Here is a 26,793-nt window from a genome sequence, read left to right as displayed (position 1 = left end):
GGCCTGTAATTCAGGGGTTGTCGTTGCATATTTGTTTTTTGTTCAATTTTTACATAAATCAGGTCGTTAGTTTTCTCATTTGAAATGTTTTACATTGTCATTTTGGGGCCTTTTATAGATGACTATGCGGTATGGGCTTTGCTTATTGCTGAAGGACGTACGGTGACCTATAACTGTTAATTTCTTTGTTATTTTTGGTCTCTTATGGAGAGTTGTCTCATTGGCAATCACACCACATCTTTTATCTATTTTATGCTTTCCTAATGTCCTGATGACTATTTTTTGGATGATACAATAACAAATGCACCGCATAGCGTTATAAAATATGAAATAAAAATATGCATATACTTTTTACATTTCCATAATTGATTGTTGTTTTGCCAGTGGGTTTCTCCTTGACAAAAAAACAACCTAGACACGCACAAGAAACTTTCACAATGCTTAACACATTTTATACCTGTTCATAAATAACATTCAAAGATACTTATAATTTCTAGTAAAAAAGTCCCAATGAATGTAACTGTTGTTTTTTTTTTGTATGACTTCATCATTCTTCAACAATAGCAAAAACAGACCGTGCATGAAAAAAACAACCTCCGCCAGTCAATTTTCTAATAAAATCAAAGCAAAAAATTTCTTAAAACTAGATTGGACACTTATCATGCTTACCTCACTAAACCTCATTACTATACTAACAAAAAAACTGATAATTATTTCAAAATACGATGGTATGAATGTTCTTCCTGGTTTTGAAAGAACGATTCTTTTTATAGACATGAACGCGGCTGTCAAAGAGAGCACCCCTTTTCCATTATTATCGTAAGTCTACGTTACGTTTACGTTACGTTTGCGATCACCTTTGTGAAACACTCGCAGGTAAAATCTTACGCTTAACGTAAGTTTAATCGTAAACGTAAGTCGTACGAATCTTTGTGAAACGATAGCATGTTACGTACATGTATGAAAAATCTGATTATATCAAAACAACATGATATCACCTACCAAGTAATTGTTCATTTCGCGATATGTTGTATTGTGTAGTGCAGTAATTGCATCAAGAATCAGAGAGCTGATAGTGAAGGTGGTTGAAAAGCGATCTGAAAATTTCCAAAAAATATATATAATGTGTTACAAAAGACCAAGACCACTTTTTCCTTGACGGCAACATAACTTTTTATATATATCATACGTCGAAAACTACTTGTTGTTAACTTTGTGCTTAGTCTATCTGCATTTTTATGATTATTCGTTGCATATTTGCGTGGCTCTATACTTATACATCCCGTCATTATGTTATTGGATTAAGGCAAATTTATTCCATTTTGATCTTCTTTGTTACCTATTTTTTTGTTTTTAAGTGATTAAGATCATAAAACAATGTTGACTGCAGTATATTTGACATTTGTACCTTTGTTTTGTTCACACATCGTTGTCAATATCATAGAATTTGACACTTCGGTGTTGACATGAGTATCAATAATAAGGTCATTTTTATAAATTTCCTGTTACAAATTAAACTTTAAATTTTCGAAAAACTAAGGATTTTCTTATCTCAGAAACAGATTACCCTAGACGTATTTGACACAACGTTTTGGAATTTTTAGTCTTCAAAGCTCTTCAACTTTGAACTGGTTTGGCTTTATAAGTATTTTAATCTGAGCTTCACTGATGAGTCTTATGTAGACGAAACGCGCGTCTGACGTATTAAATTATAATCCTGGTACCTTTGATAACTTCATACTAGTGAGAGGTTTAGCTACCTATAAAACCAGGTTCAATCCACCATTTTCTACATAAAAAAAATATCTGTACCAAGCTTTTGTTTTGCCATTTGATTAGGAACTTTCTGTTTTGAATTTCCCTCGGAGTTCATTATTTTGATGGTTTTCCTTATTTTTTGTATTACCGCAATTTGAAAAATAGACAAATTTAGATTTAAAATCAAAAGTAAAAATTACAGACAAAAAAGTTAAAAACTAGGATAAACCTGCTCCAGTATAATCTTATCACACTTTTTTCCAAACAAGAAAATTATCTTTTGAATTTGTAATTCTGATTTCAAAAATCTTTGATGTGCTATTCAGCGTCTTTAGCTTTTTGTATCTGAAAAGTAGCTATAAGGAGAGGAGTTTAATCTATCGGTAAGAAAATAAGATTCTAAATGGTTTAGAGGGTTTATCAAGTGTTATGATAAAATATAACGGTTTGACTATTTATTCATATCAAACATTTTACGTGTAAATATTCCATTTTCTGTAAATCATATCAGTTATGATTGGGAGCATGAATTTGAGAAAAATCTAAACACTAACTTAATATAAAAAAGAAGATGTGGTATGATTGCCAATGAGACAACTGTCCACAAGAGACCAAAATGACACAGACATTAACAACTATAGGTCACAGTACGGCCTTCAACAATGAGCAAAGCCCATACAGAATAGTCAGCTATAAAAGACCCCGATAAGGCAATGTAAAACAATTCAAACGAGAAAACTAACGGCCTTATTTATATAAAAAAATAACGAAAAACAAATATGTAACACATAAACAAACGAAAACCACTGAATTACAGGCTCCTGACTTAGGACAGGCTCCTGACTTGGGACAGGCACATACATAAATAATGTGGCGGGGTTTAAACATGTTAGCGGGATCCCAACCCTCCCCCTAACCTGGGACAGTGGTATAACAGTACAACATAAGAACGAACTATAAAATCAGTTGAAAAAGGCTTAACTCATCAGATGGACAAAAATACAAGTGGACGACGGGTCAGTATGAAAACATTTTTTTTGAAAAACATATGATTGATGCAATGCAATGTCATCTATCATTCATGTTGAAAGCCAAATGTTTGAACATTTCTGATCAGTCAGAGATTCCATCTAGAAAACAACTGTCAAATTAGAATTGAGAAACAATACTTTTGATGCTGTTTTGGTAAGTTTCTGAATTGCCACTATACAAAAGTTGAGCAACGTAATTGGGTTTAACTTTACACTATTATTTTTTTGTAATTTTGTAGCATGTAAATGACAGTAATAACAAAAGTAATGTAATTACTTTTGATAAGATAATAGATTGCAATCAATTTGTCCCTAAAGGTGTCAACAGTCGAGCATTCAGCACTTCTGTGTTGACATGAATTATCATTAATATGGTCATAATTATAAATTAACTGTTTACAAACTTCGAACTTATGAAATACTAAGGATGTTCTACCTCAGGAATATATTACCTTAGCAGTATTCGACAAAACGTTTTGAAATTTTTGGTCCTCAATGGTCTTTAACTTTGTGCTTTATTTGTCCTTTTTAACTCTCACTGATGAGTCTTCTGTAGAAGAACTGCGCGTCTGGCGCAAATATAAATTTCCATACTAGTATCTATTATTAATTGATTACATTTGTCTGTAGTTGTGCCCATCCCTGATCTTTAACATGTTGCAAAACATACTTAAGTCAAGTTAGTAGAAGGGCAACATACATGACCACACGAAACCTAAAAAACTTAATTGAAATTCTGTTTGCCTATTCCAGATTTTGATACGAAACGTTTGTTCCGTGTTAATTAGCATGACGTAAATCATGCGTCATAGGGGACGCTTATCCTGTCGACGGATTCGTTCTTGTTCCTTTTAGAGCTCACCCAATTCCCTCAGTTTTTGTATGTTACCCGAATTTGTTTCTTTCCAATCGATTTACGAGATTTGAACCTAGGTAAACATCTGTCGCCTTAATTAATTTATTTATTTATATTCAGTGTTTTTATTTGTCAATTTCCTATATGAAATTCATTCAAAGAATAGAAAATCGAAACAGGGAATGTACCAAAGAAAAAACAAGCAAAACAAATAATATAAAACAACCAAAGTTTAATTTGTATTAATTTTGTCACATACAAATGTTCATTGATTAACAAATTGTATTGTGTATGATCTAGAAAGTTCAATATTTTTTATGGGATTCTCTTGTTATTCGCATTGCCTTTTTCTTAAATTTAAATACCAGACGTTCGAGATCAGGTATACATACGAAATATCGTATATGTTTGTGTTATAAGGTAAATAAGACAATCAGAAAATGTTTGCCAACCTTTGCTTTATTAAAGTCCTACCCATTGTGGATAGAAATGGTCTTCAAAATTAATTATTCGTTCAAATCGTGATCCCTTTTTTGCAGCATCTTTTACGTACACCACTTCGCCACCAGTCAAGTAACCGATCCACCAACCAAAAGTTCCTATTGTCATGATTGTATGGTCACAAGCAACGACAGTTGCCATATCAAATTCTCGTTTACCTAAGGATATAAATTCTACAGGTACATGAGAAGGCATATTATTTTTAGACCAATCCATACCATCTGATATTACTAGAAATAATACATTTGCATACTTTTTAGCGTAATAACTAACAGATCTATTTAAATACTCGGGTGTAGCAATGTTGAATCCGTCGTGATTTCCAACTTTATCCCCTCTTCTTATATGAACTCCTACCAAAGTAATATTCTTGCGTGAACTAATTTTTCGTCTCTGTAGTATTTCTAAAATCGTCTGCTCTGCAGTATTCTGTATATTCTTTCGAAATGTTAATTGCTTCCGAATCTGCCTATCATACATATTAAAATATTTCCATGACTGAAGTCCAGTTCCAAGTTGAATATTATCTGTAGAACTAAAATTTAGTAAACTTCTGTCGTAAGTTGCATGTGCTTTATCTAACACTTTTCGAAATCCCTTACATAATCCTTTTGATTTAGCGAATGTCACATTAATTTGAAACACTTTTCGGATGTCAGCATCGAACGGTATGATAAGCTCCATTTGTTTATTTCTTGCAGCAGCGAAGGAAGTAGAAAATTGAAAAAGTCTATTTCCGAGACCAGCTTGTAAAATAGGACATATTGACCCTTTCTTTTTTTCTGTTACTCTATAAGAATATGTTGATGACATTTCTCTACTGAATAAAGGCACTGGTGAGTTGGTTTCCGTTGATCTAACAAAGAGTTGTTTGAGGAGAGCGTAAACGGAAAAAAGTAACAGAATACCTAAAAATGAAAAAAACACGAAAGATTATAGAGTAAACAATATCAATAAAATGTTTAGATGTGATAGTTAATAGCAATACATCGATTCAGAAAAAGAAACGTTAAGACAATTTTGCGGACAGAAAGATTATAAACTATTCAAACCAAATAGATTGAAATAAAAAGTCAATAAATAAGTTGTTTACTAAGATTTTTATTGTTAAGTATTTGAATAATAGATAGCTTATGACGGCTATATTTATGTTTGAAATTAGTGCAATTATTTATTTGTTTGAAAGGAAATCATAAATCGTCTATAGTTTTTTGTACTTGTTTGTACAGTAAGATGGGTTGTTTTCTATATAAAAAAATATAATGAATTTCATAGCAAGACTTAATTATTTATGCAAATGTTTAAAAATGCAAATATTTCTCTTTTTATCAGAACTAATGGAACGTAATTTGCAATTAATCCTATCTAGATAAGTTACTTTTATTATATATAAAATGTCAACATTTTGAAGATATCGATGCATAAACGTATATGTGTGATGAATGACATTTTGCATTTATCGTTTGTCTCTGTATAATTCTTTTTTTTTTTGACAAAACTTTTAGGAATTGTTGGTCTCGAATGCTCTCGAACCTCGTACTTTATTTTGCCTTTTAAACATTTTTTGATTCGAGCGTATCTGATGAGTTTTTTGTAGACGAAACGCGCTTCTTGCGTAAATATAAAATTGTAATCCTTGTTTCTATGATGAGTTTATTTAATGATATTTGAATGATATAAGAATAAAGATAAACATTTCTGTGTTTTAAGTAAGAGTTCAATTAGAATGAAATTCATAACAGTGTAGCTATGGCCATTCATTGACTGGGGAAAATTAGGTGAACGTCGTCTGTAATGCCCACTGCTCACGACGTACTTATCATAGAAATTTAAACTGTGAGGTCACCAAAGGTTCTAAATGCCTAAATAAAATAATTAGAAATACTAATCAGGAATAACCTTTGTAATTTGAAAATAAATAAATATGGCCTTCAACACGGAGTCTTGGCTCACACCGAACAGCAAGCTATAAAGGTTGAATACTTAAAATTCTTTACTTGATTTTTTGTTATGGTTTGACCATCAATTTTCCTAATATGATATCGCACGTTCTTTCAGATTATTTTTTTTACTTAATTGGCTTTAAAAGTTACAATGCATGATGTCGTCTGTTTATGTAGTTCATATGTGTTTTTCGTTTCTCGTTGGTTTTCCCGTTTGAATGGTTTTACACTAGTAGTTTACGGGCCCTCTATAACTTGCTGTTCGGTGTGAGCCAAGGCTCCGTGTTGCAGGTCGTACCTTGACCTATAATGGTTTACTTTTATGAATTATTACTTGGGAGGAGAGTTGTCTCATTGGCACTCATACCACATCTTCCTACATCTATCTACATCTCAACAAAAGAATACATCTCAAGAATATAAGTCTTGTAAGAAACGTGAGAAATTGTGTTGGACTTGAAGATAAGGCAAAGTGACAAATATCTGAAAGAATGAATCGTTTTATGGTATTAAACAAAGAAATCAAATGATTTTTTAATTATCCAGAACTCTTCACAAACAAAACCCACATGTATACGCATTGAATAAATAGTAGGCCATTCTTAAATGATCACACCGTAGAAGTAGTTGTGCCTTTAATCAATGAGATATTTTGTCAATTAACCCCATCAACTTAATAGTTTTTTTTTACAATGGATAAACCTATTTTTTTATTGTTATTAAATAATATCATCTCTGAACATTATTATTCTTATAAATGACACGGTTGTATGTGATGATTATAATAAATATTTAAAACAAATTCCTTTCAAGCTTTGTAAAAAGAAAGTTTCATTTTAAGTATCGGAATGTGTAACAAGTGAATATTTCAATCCCCACTGGAAGGCCTCTGACAGACTGGGTGAGCATAAAATCATAGCTGTTGACAAACAAGTTACAACCTACAGACGTTTTACTGTCGACCACACTGTTATGCAATTAATTCTATTTCTTCATTTCATTAACATTTAATGGAAACCAATAACCGTCAATGGGAAAATAATAATTTCGAAAATCAAAATTGATTGTTCTCTTAAAAGTATGATGAATTTGAAGTGAAAATATAGTTCATATTTTGTTAACACTTTATAGAATGTCACACTTGCATATCGATTATAATTCACCGAAATTTGAAAATGTGGATTTTTACAGCATTTTCGGCAAGTTTAATATTCAAAAAGATAAACATAGTTTTAGAACTCATCAGGTTAAAACATATGTCAATATATCAACAACAATGAAAATTATTTAATAAGATATGGATTTTAATCCATCTTCATATTTCTCTTCTGTTGTAACAAAAATAAAATGTTAGTTTCGAAATATTTGCTACATAATTATTAAATCAAATTTCAGGCTTCCGTAATTAAACAATTCGTATTTTTCTATGTATGATTTCAACATGAGACGCAGTAGAGTTTAATACGATCAATCCAACCAATCTGGCCAATCAAAGGTTTTCACTATAAGTGGGCCAAATTGGTGACGTGAGTTAGACGTGTTCTTAACAGTCGGTAACTGATCGATGACTGCCCAGTAGTCACTTAACTAGTAACCCTAATGCCTAGATCACACATTCATGGATATGACGCCGACAGAAAAATAGTTAAACACACCTCTTCTGGCTCCTACGCTTTCCATTTATTTTATTTTTTTTATCAAAGTCAGTCCTATGTAAATAACTTTTAAAACTTAAAAAACAAGATTGTGTCCCTAGTACACGGATGCCCCATCCGCACTATCATTTTCTATGTTCCATGGACCGTGAAAATCGGGGGAGGTCTCTAATTTGGCTTTAACATTAGAGAGATCATTTCATAAAGAACATGTGTACTAAGTTTAAAGTTGATTGGACTTCAACTTCATCAAAAACTTCCTCGATCAAAAACTTTAACCTGAAGAGGGACAGACGGACGAACGAACGAAGGAACGAACGAACGGACGCATAGAACAGATAGCATAATGCGCTAAAATGGGACATAAAAATCATTCAATGCATGTTTTTATAATTATTTATTTGAAATAATCTGAACAGTTTGATTTTTTGAAACGAAGTCGTTTTCGTGTCGCTGCTTGTTGTAAAACTAGTCTTACTGTCGATATCATACTTATTGTTGCTTATAAGTGAGATCCCACATTTTTGTCGTTTACGAAGTAACTGGAAATAGTTGGGGTTTTTTAATTTTAATTAATTCCAAGATTTTTACCTTGAAGCGATTTACATATACACATTCTGCATATACACAAAATGTATATATTAACTGTTCAAGATTTAAATTAACACATAGATGGTGTTTAATTCATTTGAGCTTCGTTACGTTTCTGTTGTATTATCAAATATCTAGTTTTTTTTATCCACCATTTTCTACATTTGAAAATGCCTGTACCAAGTCAGGAATATGACAGTTCCATTCGCTTTTGATACGTTTTGTTTTTAGATTTTGCCATGTGATTATGGACTTTCCGAATTGATTTTCCTCTAAGTTCAGTATTTTTGTGACTTTACTTTTTATTATTCATATTTGTTGATATATTTCAAAACATTCATTCCCAAATACATGCATACATATAAAATTTGAAATACAAATCAAATTCACCTTAAATAGAGCAAAAAAATAAACTGTGCTCTGTAGAAATCACATTTTATATACATATTGACAAAATCAAAAGTGGTGACAAGTTGGTTAAATATGTTTGTATGTCGATAAAATCTAAATCTATGAAACAACAGGATATAACTAAAATTTAACATTGCAGATGAATCAGAAGTTACATTCAAATAACGCAATGAATATTATTGACTGCAGGGAGTGATTCCGAGAAACATATCAACTAATTTCAGTCATCTGACATCATACGCAAAACGTGTTGCAACGGCTCTGTCGATGACGTACGTTGTATTAAAAACAAATTGAAGATGCATAACAAAATATCCAGTTCCGTCGATTTGATTCTTTTCCCTGCTTTCAAAAAGCAGGAAAGAAAGAGAATATCTTTTCCAAGAAATGAAATATCAAAATATATTCGATCGTGACCGATCAACATAAATAAATTAACTCATCATAGATACAAGGATTCCAATTTTGTACATCGAACGTGCATTTCGTCTTTGACAAAGTCATTGGTGACACTCAAATTCCATTCTTAAATAAGTTTTTGGTAATAAAATCCTTTGATTAGTTGTTCTGTTTGATAGTTTTACATGGATCATACTTCTATAGTGAAATGTTTAAGACCACATACATTATAAGGCTTTTTTTATGAATACACAATGAGGAAAATTGTTATCGTTGCTGCAGTACACAATATGTTTCAATGCTCTTCAATTTTGTACTTGTTTGGCTTTATATAAATTTTGATATGAGCGTCACTGGTGAGTCTTATATAGACGAAACGCGCGTCTGGCGTACTAAATTATAATCCTGGTACCTTTGATATCTATTTACGTCTATTTCAAAATGTTAATGAATCTACAATCTTTCACTTTTCAATCATATGTAATACTCACATGGAGCTAAATAAAGCAGCTTCTGTTTTAAAGGCTGTGTCTAAAAAACATACTTATAAACAATGTATTTTCATATTTGATGTCATATCTACTAAACACAAGTGTAAATTCTAAGACGTTAGAGCAAAATAGACAAGTGATAGAAACATATACGCTATGTTATAATGTTGTGCGTTAAGTAATTATAATAATATTTTGAGTCCTTAAGTGGAAATGTGCGTTTACTAAAGTGAATTCAGTTTTCCAATTGTACACTTTCCATTTTTATGTAGGAACAATCATACGGCACCTGCAAATGGAGAAAATGTCTCTCTTTTTATATCATATTCAAACGATAACGTTTTCTTTCCTGATTTCCTAGAGTCTTGCTGCTTACAAGGAAGCTTATTAAGCAAGAGTTTCAAGTGGTTTCGTAGAAGAATTCTCTTCAAACAAGTTTACGGATGCCATCAACAGTCAGTTGTTTCTCTGTTGTGGTGTCAAAGATGAACATGGATATGTTTCAATTGTAGTAACCATAAGTGTCCTTATTTTGCAAAATGTGAGATCACCGAATTCGTTTGTTCCATTTTTAAACGATATGTGCAAAGTGTCGATCATGATTTACAACCGTTCCGGATCACTTTATATCTTTAGTCACCCATCGTTTATTGTGGTGATTGTGTTGCTTTGCTGTTCTATGTAGTGATTTGTAAACTTGTTTGTTTTTTCGTTGTATTTTAGCTTGTGGCCATTGGGTGTTAAGCTTGTGTCGACATATAAGTTTTTGATAAGATTGAGAAAGGAAATGGGGAATGTGTCAAAGCGACAACAACCCGACCATAGAGTAGACAACAGCTGAAGGCCACCAATGGGTTTTCAATGTAGCGAGAATTCCCGCAACTGTGTCCTTTAGCTGTGTCCACTTGTTATCTATTTCCCCTGAGTATTTTTAACCGCAGACTAGTCATAGTCTGAAACTACACTTTACATTATAATTCTGGCTTGATTGGTGAAAGGCCTGTCGTCTAAAAGGTCACCGATAGTCCCCTAGAGTATCAACAGACCGGTAGCCAGTACATTGGTTCGGACTTTTTGTTAATAAAAATTTGCAGCTAAAAAATTTGGGAAGTTATTTAAAATTAAGGAATGAATTTCCCACACGTAAAGCTCTTGTTCCTTGCTCGGCTTTGGCTATACTGTTTGATCCATTTTGATCCTTTTTGATTGATAGCTCTTCGTGTGTTTAATAACCTTTTGATTTTCAAATATTTTGGCCTTCAGCATCACAGATGAGACATTGGTTGTCCAAATGCACATCTTTTGCAGGAAAATTTGTACCGTTTATGTTATCACTTATTATCAAAAAAGGACATTGGTTGTCAAATGCCTTTCGCTTAAGTAATTCAAACTCGAAAATTAGATTTAGAATACACTGAAACGACATTCAAAACTACAAATGTTTTATGGAAAGTACAGTGTCTAGATATGTGATAAAATTTTAATATTGATTGAGTATTTTTTTACTGTCATCTAATGAACTATCGATATGAGACACAAAAACTGACGATAATCATTTGACAACGGTGTGTTTATAATGGAAATAGAAGATAAACATGAAATATAAATAAACGGGTGACACATGCAACAGTATATTGTCGATTTTATTTTCTTCTGTTTGATTTCATTTCATAGATAAAGTATACATATTCAATGTAAATCATTAATCCCTGGCATAAATAAGACATAATTTTATAGAATGTTAATTTAATCCTGGTATCTACGATCAGTTTATTTATTGAATCAGAAGAATCTTTCTGTAGATGTTCACCCTATCATCATTTTATCGGTTCAAATTTCTTTAAATTACTTGACATGCTGAGAACAAGCGAAATCCAGCGCCAACAAACATAAATAAAAGGTCACATGAACATGGATCAAATGCGGGTGAATAGACATGCAAGTCAGTATCACATCAGTAATGTTTCTTCTTACCCTTTTTACAAAATAGAAACTGATGTTGAAATGATATTTCAATATTCTGATCATAAGAATGTTTAAAACAAAAACAAAATATATCTTTGTTGTGGTCTCAATTGTTTAAGATCAGAACAATATTACCCTTTCTTAAAGGAGGCACATTACGTGCTACGTTTTATCGTTGATTCCTCAATGCATTGGTTATAGAGTCATTTAATATATATTCATGATTTTCAAGACATATTTATTGGAATGACTAAAATTTTTACTTCTTCGTACTATGAACAACAAAATAATTCATTTTGTAAAAATATTTCCCTTCTCTATTTAAATGTTTTTGCTTAAATTGTTAAAAATCTCACAGCGGTATACTACTGTTGCCTTTATTCATTCACCCCTTATTTTATTGATTTTGTATTAACATTGTATCATACACTGTAGATCATATTTATTTGTTCATTGTATGTGCACTTGTTTTAATATGTCTTTTGATTCAGTTAAGTCATTTTAATTGATATTGTATAGTGTGTCTTTCATGTTGTGTGATATTACACTATTGTTTTAGTTAAGGGTTGTTGGTACCTATTAAAACCTTTAAACCCGCTGCATTTGTTTGCACCTATCTTTAGTCAGGAGTCTGATGTTCAGTAGTTGTCGTTTGATGTTGTGCTTCATAAGTGTTTCTGACTTTTATATAGATTAGACCGTTGGTTTTCCATTTTGAATGGTTTTACCTGAGCAGTATTTGGCAAACCATTCAGTATTTTTGGTCCTAAATGCTCTCCAACTTAATATTTTATTGGCCTTTTTAACTTTTTTGGATTCGAGCATCTCTGATAAGTCGTTTGTAGACAAAACGCGCGTCTGACGTAGATACAAAATTTAATATTGGTATCTATGATGAATCTATTTACGCCAGTGATTTTGGTGCCCTTTATAGCTTGCTGTTCGGTGTGATCCAAGGCTCCGTTTTAAAGACCGCACTTTGACATATAAAGATTTACTTTTCTAAATTGCTACTTGGACAGAGAATTGTCTCATATGCACTCTTACCACATCTTCTTATTTCTATATCTATATATACATATGTGTGTCTATACTCCTTTGTTTTAAATCAATACCTTGTGTCTCGCAATTACGTTTGCCTCACAATTTAAAGTTTTTGTGTCATTTCTTTTAAATTTATCTAATGATGAAATTTTCGTTACCTTTTCTGTCATTGATACTGAAATGTTTCCCGTAACTAATATTGGTGACTCTTTTACAATATTTGAATACGCAGAAAATCAATCATGGGAAAACAAGTCGATAAACATTTTTTATTATCATTATGAATATAAATTGATATCAACGTATTATTAATTTTGATATAGGAACAAATTGCAAATAGTCAATTGTTGTAACATTGATATAATTATGGTTGGAAGTATTTTACTTACAACAAGAGAAAATAACGTATAAATTAAGACATTTGCTTTCACAATTATTACACCATATAAACATGTCACTTGCTTTACGGACCTCTCTCGTGCACGTCTGAATAAAAAGTTATTCAAATTTCAGTCATACTATTAGTAGTAGGCTGCCCCTTAAAGGATGAATGCGAATAGATATTGACGTACTGGGGAAACGTTTAGGAGATCACATACTAACAAAAGATATCGGTTTAGCCGCATTTAAATGTGGTTTTGGTACTCTTCTTATATTGATATTAAAAAATGTTCCAATATTTCTTAGAAATGTTTTAGTTAACATAAAATCTTAGTCTCTCATATGTTGAAAAGATTGTTCTTGTGCTTTCTTGTAAAGTAGAGCATAACAGTTTTGAAAATGATAACTTCAGTAATAAGTAAGGAAGTACAATCAGATTGTGAAAGATTTAACTTCGGTAGTCCTACTTTGTATCTGTTCTTTTTTTTAATTTATTGATAAACATATATTTTAGCTACAACCTTTACATTTATTAAAATATTCATGAAAATAGCATAAGTTGGAAGAGGGCCAGCTTGCAGATTTAAAATTGCTGTGCTGACATTTGGAGTAATTATGAATTTGATGCTTATTTTTAGTTGTATATCACCTACGCTGGCGATCCAATTGATAGATCTTGTATATACATACTTATATATTTAAACATTATCGAACTGCTATTTTTGAGGGGATGTTGATTAATTAGCCTCTGTTGGAATTACTTTGTCGTTATCAAATTTAAAATATAATAGTAGTTCAAATCGGTCAATGCTATTTATTGGGAATGATTTTCCACAAAGTCGTTGTTGTAACATTTTATTAACTGTCGTATTCTGTATATATAATTCGTCTAAATATCAGCAAAAAATGTTTGATCTGTATATTTGCAGAAGCAAATTTTTGTTTGTTCTTTCCTGGACGGGATTCGAACTCATGCTACTAATCATATCGTGGCACCAAATCGCCCTGAACTCTGCCTGACGCGCTAGATCACTCGACCATCTCGGTTCTACAATCATAAAGCTTTCGGTTAACGGATGTTATCTTTCCTCGTCAGTTTTGATTTAGCGTTGTAAGGCTATACATAATATATAAGGAATGCAGATGGAATCGTTACAGATCACCTGAATTATCTATCGTAGAGGCACAACATTTTGGAATTTTGGTTCATCAATGCTCACCAACTTTGGAATTGTTTGGCTCTCTTTAATGTTTTGATCTGAGCTTCACTGATTGGTCTTATGAAGACGATACACACGTCTGTTGTCTTAGATCATAAGCCTGACCTTTGATAACTATTAGCATGACGAAATGTTTTATTTCATTGTTTACTTGTGTCTGTCTCTATCATCATGTTCTTGCATTAATTGGTACTGTAGCTCTATCATGATATGTTGTCATTTAAGGGTTATATTAAACATTTCCATAAAAGCGCGAGGTTTGGGTCAACCCACCATTTTTTTCTAAAAATGTCCTGTACCTAGTCAGGAAAATGGCAGTTGTAATCTTACATTTCTTTGCTGTGTGTGGTGCATTGTCGTTTGTTGTTTTGTTGCACTTCAGTGTTTCTGTTGTTTCGTTGTTTTCCTCTTAAAATTGATGTGTTTCCCTCAGTTTAAGTTTGTAACCCAGATTTGTTTTTTCTTAATACTACTATTGCCTTTATATCTTACAAATTAATGGAGGATACAGTCACAGAGATAATTATACATAAATAATAAGTACATCTGAGCCAGTTACAACTCTACGACAGATTGTTTTCCCATCAGACATCAGTGATAATGATACAAGGCCGAACACACATTCTGTATATTTTATTCGTCTGAATGTCAACTCAACGATGTTAGATCTGTAAATATATAAGTATCTCGTTTCTCGTTTTTCATATATATTGGTTTTCCTATTGAATGGTTTTACACTAGTCATTTTTGGCCATTCATAGCTCGCTGTTCAGTGTGAGCCAAGGTTCTTTGGCCATTAATGATAAACATTTTACAAATTGTGACTTGGGTGGAGAGTTGTATAACTGTCACTCATACCACATAATTTCATATCTCTCAGATTATTTCTTAAATTAACTTTTGAATTTTTCTTTCTTTTTTCCCCCGTAGAAAAATATAAGACCAACATATTGAGAGTAAAACATTTTTCTTATGTTATCAAAGCTTCACATTTTCTCAAACATTTTTTAACGCTGGCTTATATATACTTATTTTCAAATGTTGGTGAATAACATTTAAACACTATCTCACCATGACTATTGTTTTGTACAGTTCGTGTATAGTTCTGTTGCACCACTGTCCAAGGAATTAAGAGGATGATTGGCCGCCCACTTATGAATATAAATTGATTGAATTTTGTGTCCTGTTAAGTTGTTATACGATGATGACTGATGTACCCATATTTTGACTATTTTATTAATTGTGACTGTTTATTTAACGCATCATGTAAATGTAGCGGAATTTGATGAGACTGTTATTAAAGTGAGAGGGTTAGCGCTATAGAACCAGGTTTAATCCACCATTTTCTACATTTGAAAATGCCTGTACCAAGTCAGGAATATGATAGTTCTTGTCCATTCGTTTTTGATGCGTTTTGTTTTTTGATTTTGCCATGTGATTATGGACTTTTCAAATTGATTTTCCTCTGAGTTCAGTATTTTTGTGATTTTACTTTTTATATATTTAACCTTGCCACATCCTGTATGTATGTGCCTGTCCAAAGACAGTAGTCTGTTATTCAGTGGTTGTCGTTTGTTGCTACATGTATGTTACATATTTGATTTTCGTTCAGTATTTTGTACGTGAATGTGGTAGTTAGTTTTCTGGTGATGAATTGTTTCCATTTGTCATTTCGGGGCCTTTTATAGCTGACTAATCGGTATGTACTTTGTTCATTGTTGAAGGCTATATGTTGTTCGTCCTTTGGTCTCTTGGGAAGCATTTCACATTGACAATCATACCATATCTTATTTTTTAAATTGATAATTTTAGAACTGTAAAAAAATAATATTCGTACTCTTAATTATATGAACATGATAACTTATTTATATTGTGCATACCAATAGTTCTGTCATTGATATAAAACTATTCATTCGGAAGTTTAAAATTTATAAACTTTAGAACCAGCATATAATTTTCAGTATAAAACGAGGCGGTGAATGGAAAAAGTATAATCAACATTCATCATGTTCATGAACCGAATAGAAACCGACAAAACAATTAACAGCATAGAAGATTAAAGAAAATACAAATATGGTCAGGGCGTACACATGCAAGCAAACAGATTGTGTCATACAACCAACCTTATAGACTGATTATGCCAGTTCATCAATAATAAATAAATAAATATTACACATTTAAAGTAAGTTTATATTTTCTGTTGGTAATTGTATACCAATACTCATGTCACAAATTATTATACAGTCAATTTCCAGTTACAAATTTGCTGATATTTTTTTTTTTATAGCAGAACATTTTCAATATAAAGTACACATATAGCAAGTGTTGATTTGTAAGGTTTATGCTGAAACCATGGAGCATTTATTCTATGAATGTCCAATAACACATTTTATATGGCAATCTTTTTCACAAAAATTGAAAAGATATTTTGTGAAATTTACATTATCTAAGAAAGACATTTTTCTTGGTCTTCAAAATGAGAGTTAACTGTTGAATTTGATCATTATTATTGCAAAGAACTATATATACAAATGTAAAGTGTATGAAAAGAAACCAAGTATTATAGGACTATTAGCAAAAATAAGAAAATATCAGGAAAATGAACATTATATAGCAAAGAAAAATGGTACCACACCTTATTTTCAAAAATTCTGGGCCCCAGTAGATTACATTTTTACTGATTAGTCACCATTACTTTTGATTCAAATCATATAAAATAAAAAATGAAACTTACAGTTCATAAAGTGCAGATCTTTACAAAGATAACTTTTTTCTTTGAAATACACAAGTTAATATATGTTAATGCAAGTGCGAGAGTGTGTGTATGTGTGTGTGATTGTTTCTTCTCCACTTTTTATTATAATGTTGATAGTTAAATAATATATATTCACAGTAGAAGAAAAAAAATGTAGTCAATTTTTTTTTGTATATATAAACGTGTCATTGGCGAAAACAATTTTAATCCTGGTATCTGAAATGCGTTATTTTAATTTTACTCATCACATAAAGATATCAAGACTTTTGATTTTTTCATTTCTCAGTTCAGTATTTTGAAGAAAAAGAAGTATTATTGGCTTTGGCTGACTCGGCTGTGAATTTTTATGTGCTGCTTTAGGTTGCTTTATGAAATGTATCCGTTTTTATTCTGTAGTAAGTCACCACTTCGGTTTATCACGTATATCTATTATATGGTATTTTTATAAGTATTTACTGTTTGCAAAAGGATGAATTATTTCTCCTAATTTGTTATATGTACAATTTATACAACTCTGCTATCCTTAACATAATATATTATCAAAAGTGCTTTACTCTTAACATCCCTTTCTTAAAACCAAAACATTTCCAATCAATCCAAAATCAAAGAAATCACTTTCGGTTATATGAATCGAAATTTAAAACAAAACAGTTTATTTTTTTATCAATTCTTTAATAGCTTTAACCTTTGACTACACTTTGTGTTTTCTGAAAGAAAGACTGATCTAAAAATACCACTAATTTCACATTTTCATTTTTCATGAAAAGTCACCCAACCGAATTTTGAGAGAAATAAATCGTCAAATTAACAGACAATGCAAGTCTTTAAAAATCGCTCAAGGTGAACTGCTTTCAAATTTGAATTGGTACTCTTAATGGTTTATCTGTGTACGCATTAAAACAACAGATTGATGTATATTAGAAAATAAGGTACAGAAACTGATATATCTAGGTATTCATTATGTTAAAGGGTCACAACGTTCAGAAAAACCTCTCAACTTAAAAATAATAAGGATAGCAAGGTTAACTTAACAGACAGAGCTACTGACAAATGGAAGTAAGTAATACTGCACAACTATACTCCTTATCGGCTTTCGCAAAAGGAGACAAACATAGGTGTGGAATAATTTCATTTTCCATTAACTGGTTACTGACTAAAAAACAAATGACAGGATAATACAATCATGATAATGTGCTACCTTATATTTATTAAAATATTAAAATAACACTAAACATAAAACATAAAATGTTATGACATACGGTGAATCAACAAAAACCGTTTGAATATATGCTCCTGTTTTGGTACAGGCACATACATTCTGGTTATTTCGTTATGGAACATCAGTTTCACAGATGATATCGGATTTGTTCCTTATGTCGTAACTACAATACCCTTCCCATTTTTTTAATGTGACCTACTACCGAATTGGACTATTTACCGGATTTGCAATAGCATAATAGCAACACGATGGGTGTCACATGTGGAACAGGATCTGCTTACCCTTCCGGAGCACCCATGATCACCCCAGTTTTTTGGCGGGGTTAGTGTTGCTTAGTATTTAGTTTTTTATGTTGTGTCTTGTGTATTATTATTTGTCTGTTTGTCTCTTTAATTTTAGCCATTACGTTGTCGGTTTTTTTCAATCTATGAGTTTGACTGTCCTCTGGTATTTTTCGCCCCTCCTTCTGAGCAATCCTACGTCCCCGTAACGTTGGACACTATTATAGAATAAAAACATAAGGATAAGCTTAAAGTCAGTTGGAATGTGCAAAGAATAAGTGGACATATATATATATAAAAAAAAAAAAACATCCATCGATTTCGTGTTTATTAATGTGCCATTATATGTGTATGTTATCCGCATTGTTCTCAATGTAGTTTATAGTTATACTGATCAGAATTTGTTTTGTAGATTTAAATGTGTGTAGCATTTGTCAAATTGGTACATATGGTTTAGAATTTTCAATTGAAATGTATTGTCATAATTCTTTACAAGGATATCTTGTACTTTTTTTTTTAATGTGATACTGCTGTACTTGCAACACAAGTCTATAAAAAGTTTATTTTGTTAGCTATAGGTATGACAGGGAAATTCATGTTAATAGTCATTTTTTTTATCTTTTGTGAGAAGAATATATATAATATAACAAAGAGATTAGATTTAATGGGCTATTCGAAAATCCAAGTCAGACATTGTATGTTACATGGCCAAATATAACAACAACGTAAGAAAAAAAACAATAATGGACATTACTTTGACCCTTTAGTGCAATTGGTTCTTTATACGTTGTAACCCGCTTTAAAGAAAAATACAAAAGAAAACGCACGCCCTTGAATAACGTATCAACAGGCTAATATATACTACATATACCGGCGCTGTGGGAGTGTTGCTTCTGGATTTGGATTTTTTTAATTGGAAAATTGAAATCATCCTTTGTCTCGTAAAGTTTAGTTCTCATATATATGCTACTCTGTATCCACGTTCTATGTGTGATAGAGTAGAGAAAGATATTTTGACCCAACTCATGATCTCTGCTGAGTTTTTTCAGCAAAGGTAATACTACGTTGATTAAAAATAATTTTATTCCTTTTAATTCGCATATTTCAAAGCAGATACATGTAAACTATTAAATAGAATGTTAAAGCCACAATGCAATCAAAAGGAAAATCTACAATTTGAAAGTTATAAATGGTGATAAGGTCAACATCAAAGTATGTTTGAACAAATGATTGTATGTAGATAAACTCATCGTCATCATCTTATATTAGTGCAATGGAAGTTGATGAATGACATTTTATCGACAGTTTTTCGGACCTGTTGTAGAAAACCTGCTACCGTACAATGATATTTTGATAAATGATATAGCTTTGTTAATTGGGCTTATAAATTTTTCCCATGGTGTGTTTGTTTTTTTTTTTTTCTCTTTTTATATACCAGTTGACTTCGATTTTGTTTTCGGTTCTAGATTTATATGTTTTCTTATAAAAAATGTGTACATTTTAATTGCAGCTAAAGACAAAACGTAAGGTGCAAAAAGAAATCCGTTATAGTTCAAATGCTTATGAAACACACAATGATTTATTTCAAAAATTACAAAGTTGGTGCAATTTCCGCACTTTGTATATTTTGCTTTTGGATTACGGTACAATCTTATAAATTTTCGTTAGACAAAATGGTACCTAGTTCTACTGTCGATTCTCCAGCTAAAACTTCCATCAATCAATTAAGAAATAAAGACGACTACCTTGAACAGATGGACATCCTCAATAAACAAAAGGTTGATATGGACGACCCAAGGTTAATCAGTTTAATACGGAATTACTGGATAGAAAATCCGTCAGACCAACCATACAATCTTAACAAACCTCAATTATTAGATCCGTCCATTGGACAAGCTGCGTTTGCTGATAACCGATTAAATTTTAAGGTACGTATGTTTGGTGTTTTCAATATGAAGCGTTTTTGTTTCTGTGTTTTTAGTGACAGCATCTACAGTTCCGCAAAAAAAATCATAGCTCAAACTTGTCGTTACCATTTTTTTAAATGACAGAAGTTTATATATGCTCAACTCTTGTTGTGTCGTGTGTGCTGTTGTTTGTTTATCTTTTTTCATTTTTAGCCATGGCGTTTTCAGTTTGTTTTAGATTTATGAGTTTGACTGTCCCTTTGATATCTTTCGTCCCTCTTTTATAAATCGATAAAAATAGTCAAATCAAGGAAAAAGAACAAACATATTGAATTGTGTGACCTATCAAAAGAGCGATATCGAGTGCGTCGACAGGGTAGCGTTTCTTGCTATGCAAGCACCACTCGCCAGGTACATTCACACTGGAATAAATGTCATAACCTAGAATATATCATAAACGAACAATACAGATCAAACGAATATATTTGATCTAAAGATCAAGACCACCAAAACATGTCGTTAAATTATTGAGACACCGACACATTGTATTCAATGTAGTAAATGTCACTGTAAACCATAACTTGTGACGACTCAGTAAATAAGTTATAATTCTTCAATCGCCACTCTTTGTGAACTGTTTTTGTGTGAGGATCACATTCCTAGGCCTGGTACTAGACTCTTTATAGGGTTCATATGCACGTGTGTTTCGTATTCAACTGATACTATTAGTTACATAGTGTGCTAGTGACCTAATACAGTATATATGGAATTTACTGAACCATATATACCGTATTACGTCACTAGCCCACTATGTAACGAATTTATCTTATCGACTATCTTAACGTGTAAAATTTAGACAAAATGAGCCAGTCTTCAATACAGTTAGCATTAACAATAGTTACATGATTAAGAAACTACTTCCTTTGATCCTACAAAAACAGATGCCAACAATGACAACTTGTTAGATTCAAATGTGTTTTATGAATTTATTTTAGTTTATCATCACTTTCTTCGTCTGTTGAAACCTTTAAGATTTTTTCTCAGTACTGTTTTGTTTTTCTAAAGGGACGTAACACCACTACTAACCATGTATGAAATAAGCCCGCCTACTTATTACCTTATATGGAATATAAAGGAACGTAACTCCACTATTAACCGTGTATGAAATAAGCCCCGCCTCCCAACTAACTTATATCAAATATACACGGTTTCCACGAGGACGATTTTAACCAATCATATTCCTAGAAATGTATAGGAGGTAAGATAAATATAAATGCCATGCTATGGTGGCACAGGGTGCTTTAGTGTTTAGAAATTCAATGTTTTGAAAATTGAAATAATCACTTTTGTCATAGTTTCTAGTTTAAATTATCCGATTGAGTTTCGAAAAATATATAAAAATATAAAGCAAGGCCCTCGGTATACGATTTTCCTTAATAAATACTTAAGTTAAGAAAACTCTGCCCTTTTTATCTCAGTTGTATGCATAAGAAATCTCTCCAGCTTAATATTGTATTTGGCATTTTCAGTTTGTTTGAAGTACTTGATAATTTGCATGTGTATATTGGTGATTTCGAATCTGTTCGAAGATTTGAATTTACTAATCTAAATACTACATAATATCATTAGGAAAATATTAACACACCTAGTTAAATGGGCATTTAAAAATCATAATTCAAATATATGAGTTCTACCTCTTTTATGTCAACTTTTTGTAACATTAAACAAAAGAACTATATCTGTTGGACCTATTTTGATACGATAACTGAACTTGAAACTTTTTTTTCGCTGTGGAGATTAGTCTACTTATCGGAATTCCAATGGGGACTAACTGTGTACCACTTATTTCGAATCTGTATCTGTATTGTAACGAATTTCAATTTAGGACTGAAATCATCACAGACCCATCGCAACAACACCAAATACAAAAATTGTTATAACACTTTAAGATATTTGGTTGATATTTTGGCTTTCAATAATGACGACTTCAGTATGTATATTAAATATATCTATGTTGCTGAACTGACATTAAATAACGCAGATACTAACAATGAACACTGTCCTATCCTGGAATTTGACATCTTTAACTTTAACTGGACGCTGAATACCAACATTCACGATAAAAGAGATGATTTTTCATTTACTATTCCTATTGTTACGTTAATTATTCATTTTTAAATAATGGTGTGTTATTGTCACCATCTTTTAAACCCCAGTCCCACTAGACCACGATTGCAATACGCTCACCGCGATCTGAAATAAATTTAGATCGTGGTGAGGTCGCGGTCACCATGTTACTATGATCTCATTACGCTTCTACAACGATCCTGCTACGATTATTTCACGTTCTCACCAAACTTTTCCTTCGACCTTACTACGATTATCAAGATCTTACTACGCTCATCACGTTCTCACTACGACCATACCACGATTTATCCGATTGCAACACGATCTAAACACGCTTCTACTGCGATTATTGCACGCTCTTGCCACGATCATATAACGTTCATACCGCAATCATACTAGTTTTACTACGATCTCAGCAATAACGTCGTGTTCCATATATGAATACTGTTCCATTCCTTGTATTTCTCATTAATAAGTAGATTTCTAGGAAACAAATCAGCCATGCCACCAAAATCTATTAAAACTCGGGGACGTGGTAGTAGGGTTGGGATAGAGGCCGAGAGAGCTCTGATAGTATCGAATCCTAATCCATTAGAGATGCGGACCGACCAATCCAAACGCAATCACAAGTTATTGCTGGTACATCAAGATCAAACGACGATATTAGAGATGACACAGAAATGTTAAATATTGTTGACCTGTTGGAGTAAAGGTAGTAAGAAGAGCGTGATGAGAATGGCATGAGGTAAAGTCGTAGTGGAAGCGTTGTTGGGTCGCGGTGAGAACGTGATGGTCGTAGAAAGGTCGTAGTAACGTTGCTGAGACTTGAATTGCGTTTTCAGTACGCTCTCACTATGATGGTACCGCGATCTTACCACGACCTTATTGCGCTCTCACTTAGCTTTTACTACGACCTGATTTCGCCACGACCGCACCACGATTGTTTTTGAACATGTTCAAAGTTGGCCACGCTCATCACAATTATGAAGACCTCAACACGACTGTACTACGACCTTACTGCGATCTACGCGATCGCACTTCAATCGTCAAAATTTGCATTTTCCACAAATCGTAGTGCGCTCGTGGCCTAGTGGGACTGCGGTATTATCGTGTTTATATATCTCAACTTGTTCCATTCGCTCGTGTATATAACAACGTATTTGATTTTAAGAAAAAAAATCTCTGTATTACTGAAAAATCATCACACCAGGGTTTTTGATATAACAAACTAGCCAAAACGTTTACTTAATTTAATCTTCGATACAAGGACACCACTCGTAAATTTTAGTCAACATGCAGACATCTTCTTCCTACAGGTATTTAGCATTCAATCTTGATTTCTCAAATCGGTATTCTGAAGAATATGGAATTGACAAAAATGATCACCATACCATAAAAGGAAGTCATTACGGACATAAAAATTAAAATCATATTATCCAGATGAATAAACCAAACACTGATAAAGAAGATCGTATTATCAACACTGTCATTGTTTGGGTGTTGTATAATGAGTCTGTATTAAATTTGCTGGTCCGTTAGATCTACAATTCAAGCTAATGCTGTTCAACTAATTTTGCTATCAATAGCTCGAATTGTATATAAATATATCTACTAAGTGCAGTCTGACGATTCCAAAGCGAGTAATACAAATCTCAAAATGTATTAAATATTTGAATACTTGACATAAAGAATTTCAAAACAAATATATCGCAAATTTGATAACTCATCAATAGATCTGACATCTCCAATTGACTTCCGTCCGTACCCAATTTACACACCGAAAAACGTTCCAATTGTTGTGCTTGACATAGATTTAATTTCTATTTCTTCAGGGTTCTGGATTGTTTCAATTTTGTTATTAGGTACATATTTTAACCTAATACTATCTTTTGATTATGTCTATTTCACAGCTGGGTATTCTTCCTCTCTTGAAATTACCTAACTGCCAGTTTATACTTAAATTCTTTCGAGAAAAGCGCATATACTCAACTTTCAAAAACAAAATAGCACTCTATATACACAGATACATTATTGGCATGTGAAGTGATAAAAGATGATTGATTTTGAAAACTATGAAAATACAAATATATTCTGTTGAGGCATTTTTAGGAAAGCAAATTATAGCAGCTTATATTTTTTTTTCACTTTCGTATATACCTATAACGATTTATATAAAACAAAATACCAACTTGCGAGTATCACCAAGATTTGCCGATTTGAATGGTTCTCTATTTTTGGTGTTATGGATATCTATTATAAAGTAAACTAACTTTTATAACTCTTTTAGAGAGGCGGGTTTTTCGTTGAATGTGGAGCACTTGATGGGGAAACCAGATCAAATACCTTAATTTTTGAACGCCTGAGGAATTGGAATGGTCTTTTGATTGAGGCTGACCCATCAAACTACAAGTTAGTGAAGAAAAAGAACAGAAAAGCATTTACGATTAACGCTTGTCTCAGTGTTTACCCATATCCAGTAAAGGTTGGTTTATCTTGAATATGTGTGTTACAAATACTGTAATAAAGGATCCTTGTCAGTTGATGTCGTTGACAATAATCAGATACGTTGTCATAGTTCGTCTTTCTAACAGGTATTGACCCTTGTCAGTGGTAATGTGTGTGCACCTGCAATATCATCGTCAAGGTTCTTTACCTTGTCAGTATCATCGTCAGTTGCTATCTTTGTGCAAGGTTAGAGTTCTCAGCAGTTTATGTAATTTTCAAGCTTAGAAATCTTCGTCTCTTGATGTATTTGTCTGGAGTCAAGATCCTCGTCAATGATAGTCTTCGTTTAAGTATAGTCTTATCGTTATTAGGTGTGTTAAGTATGGTGTCCATCCTCGTTAGTCGTTGTCTCTGTACGATGCCTGAAACCTTGTCGGATTGTTTTTTAACTTGTTCATGATTATCGACAGTGGTTGTCTATGCCCCCAGATTAAAATCGTATTGAGTAGATTTTGTTGACCAGGATCAAATTCCTCGTCTTAAGACTGTTGTTTTATATCATAATTCGTGTCAATGACTGCATATGTCCACGGTCAAAATCATCGTCGGTGGTTTTCTTTTTTTGTCCAAGGTCAGGTTGATCGTCATCTATTTTCCCTAGGTCACGCTACTCTTCAGTGATTTTCTTTTGGTTTTTGTATTTTGTTATCTCTTATAATGTTTTTCACGTTTAGTGATATGGAACTGATGGGTGATTTCTTTATAAATTCATTCACAGCTTTCTACTCTCTGGTCGATTGAAAGTTTGAAAATATGTCATTGGTGAAGACTACACAAAGAAACGTTTTTAGGATTGTTTATTTCTTTGATTGCTGCATCGTTAATATCTACCCCTATCCATAAAGCACATTTTTACATATAGTTGGCAAATTAAAAGAAATAAGATTTGACTAAACACATAGTGTACAAGTATAACTTGTACAAGTCTCTGCAAATCTTTACTATGACGCATTTCTTTTCTCTTTTTAGCATCTCACAGATTTTTGTAATCATGTAGAAATCTCGCGGTATCGTTTATTTTTTCAGATGCAATTCAAAAAAAGTTTCAGTGTTGGAAAGATATTACAGGACCAGAATTCCAAGGGAAAAGACATTGTGAATGTGCAGTGCTTCCCTTTCTATTCAATATTGAAGGCTATTAATGTTACTCACGTTGATTTCTTCAGTCTGGACGTTGAGGGAGCTGAATTACAAGTTTTAAAGACTATACCATTTGGAAAAGTAGATATTGAAATGATGACAGTTGAATTTAAACACGTTCCAGGAGGGGAAACACAATTGAAAAGCTTTGTAGAAAATAACGGATACTCCTCACTTATCAGAATGTCTCATTACGATGGTTATGCAAATGATATAATATTTAGAAAAAAAGTATTATGAAGTTCTTTCTTGTCATATTAAAGAGTTTTCTAATGCTGATGGCAAATACATTTACTTGCTTTTCGCATTTCTGTAAATATATTATTATATCAACGCATTAATCAATTAAATACCTTGTTTGTTTATCAGACAACTTTAAAGCAATTGAAATACTTTCTGAAAAAGTAAATTCTCTATAAAACTCATCAACACAACTCAGAAAATTTTTGTACGAATATCACATCTTAAATGATCTACACATCTATTGTTTTTAGAGCTCGTGATCTAGGGTACAGGATTTAAGGTATGATGACAGCGTGAAAATATTAGAATTCATGCAAGATATACTCGTTCTCAATATTTGTGAAAAGTAATATCATAAATATACTGAACT

At 32.2% G+C, this 26,793-nt stretch overlaps 2 protein-coding genes across 4 annotated transcripts; one reads left to right on the top strand and one right to left on the bottom strand.

The window, feature by feature from the left end:
• Positions 1-3,857: 3,857 nt before the first annotated feature.
• On the bottom strand, positions 3,858-12,891 carry LOC139491955 (galactoside alpha-(1,2)-fucosyltransferase 1-like). Its single transcript, XM_071279925.1, has 3 exons — positions 12,804-12,891; positions 9,637-9,676; positions 3,858-5,054 (listed from the first exon to the last, which is right to left on the bottom strand). Exons 1-3 carry the CDS (start codon positions 12,813-12,815, stop codon positions 4,108-4,110), a joined length of 999 nt encoding a protein of 332 aa, XP_071136026.1. The 5' UTR covers positions 12,816-12,891; the 3' UTR covers positions 3,858-4,107.
• Positions 12,892-17,805: 4,914 nt separating this feature from the next.
• Positions 17,806-26,470, top strand: LOC139491944 (uncharacterized). Of its 3 annotated transcripts, none has more exons than XM_071279893.1 (4): positions 17,806-17,930; positions 20,012-20,429; positions 24,823-25,017; positions 26,067-26,470. In XM_071279893.1, exons 2-4 carry the CDS (start codon positions 20,058-20,060, stop codon positions 26,418-26,420), a joined length of 921 nt encoding a protein of 306 aa, XP_071135994.1. In that variant the 5' UTR covers positions 17,806-17,930; positions 20,012-20,057; the 3' UTR covers positions 26,421-26,470. The 3 variants fall into 3 exon arrangements, with proteins under 3 accessions (XP_071135994.1, XP_071136002.1, XP_071136011.1); XM_071279901.1 differs by having other exon boundaries at positions 17,820-18,057; XM_071279910.1 differs by having other exon boundaries at positions 17,861-17,952.
• Positions 26,471-26,793: the final 323 nt, after the last annotated feature.

The sequence above is a fragment of the Mytilus edulis genome, chromosome 1 (genome assembly GCF_963676685.1).
Source record: "Mytilus edulis chromosome 1, xbMytEdul2.2, whole genome shotgun sequence".
Classification (NCBI taxonomy): Eukaryota; Metazoa; Mollusca; class Bivalvia; order Mytilida; family Mytilidae; genus Mytilus; species Mytilus edulis.
The sequence above is the reverse complement of the archived record's forward strand: the minus strand, read 5'-3'. Positions and strand labels throughout refer to the sequence as shown.

What these genes read in the sequence shown, in the direction of transcription:
- LOC139491944 (XM_071279893.1), top strand. Translation starts at nt 20,058, where the DNA reads ATGCTTATGAAACACACAATGATTTATTTCAAAAATTACAAAGTTGGT. An exon ending in ATAACCGATTAAATTTTAAG is followed by an intron (nt 20,430 to 24,822) that starts GTACGTATGTTT and finishes TAACTCTTTTAG; the next exon opens with AGAGGCGGGTTTTTCGTTGA. An exon ending in TTTACCCATATCCAGTAAAG is followed by an intron (nt 25,018 to 26,066) that starts GTTGGTTTATCT and finishes TTATTTTTTCAG; the next exon opens with ATGCAATTCAAAAAAAGTTT.
- LOC139491955 (XM_071279925.1), bottom strand. An exon ending in GCTGCTTTATTTAGCTCCAT is followed by an intron (nt 5,055 to 9,636) that starts GTGAGTATTACA and finishes TTTCATTTTTAG; the next exon opens with GTATTCTGTTACTTTTTTCC.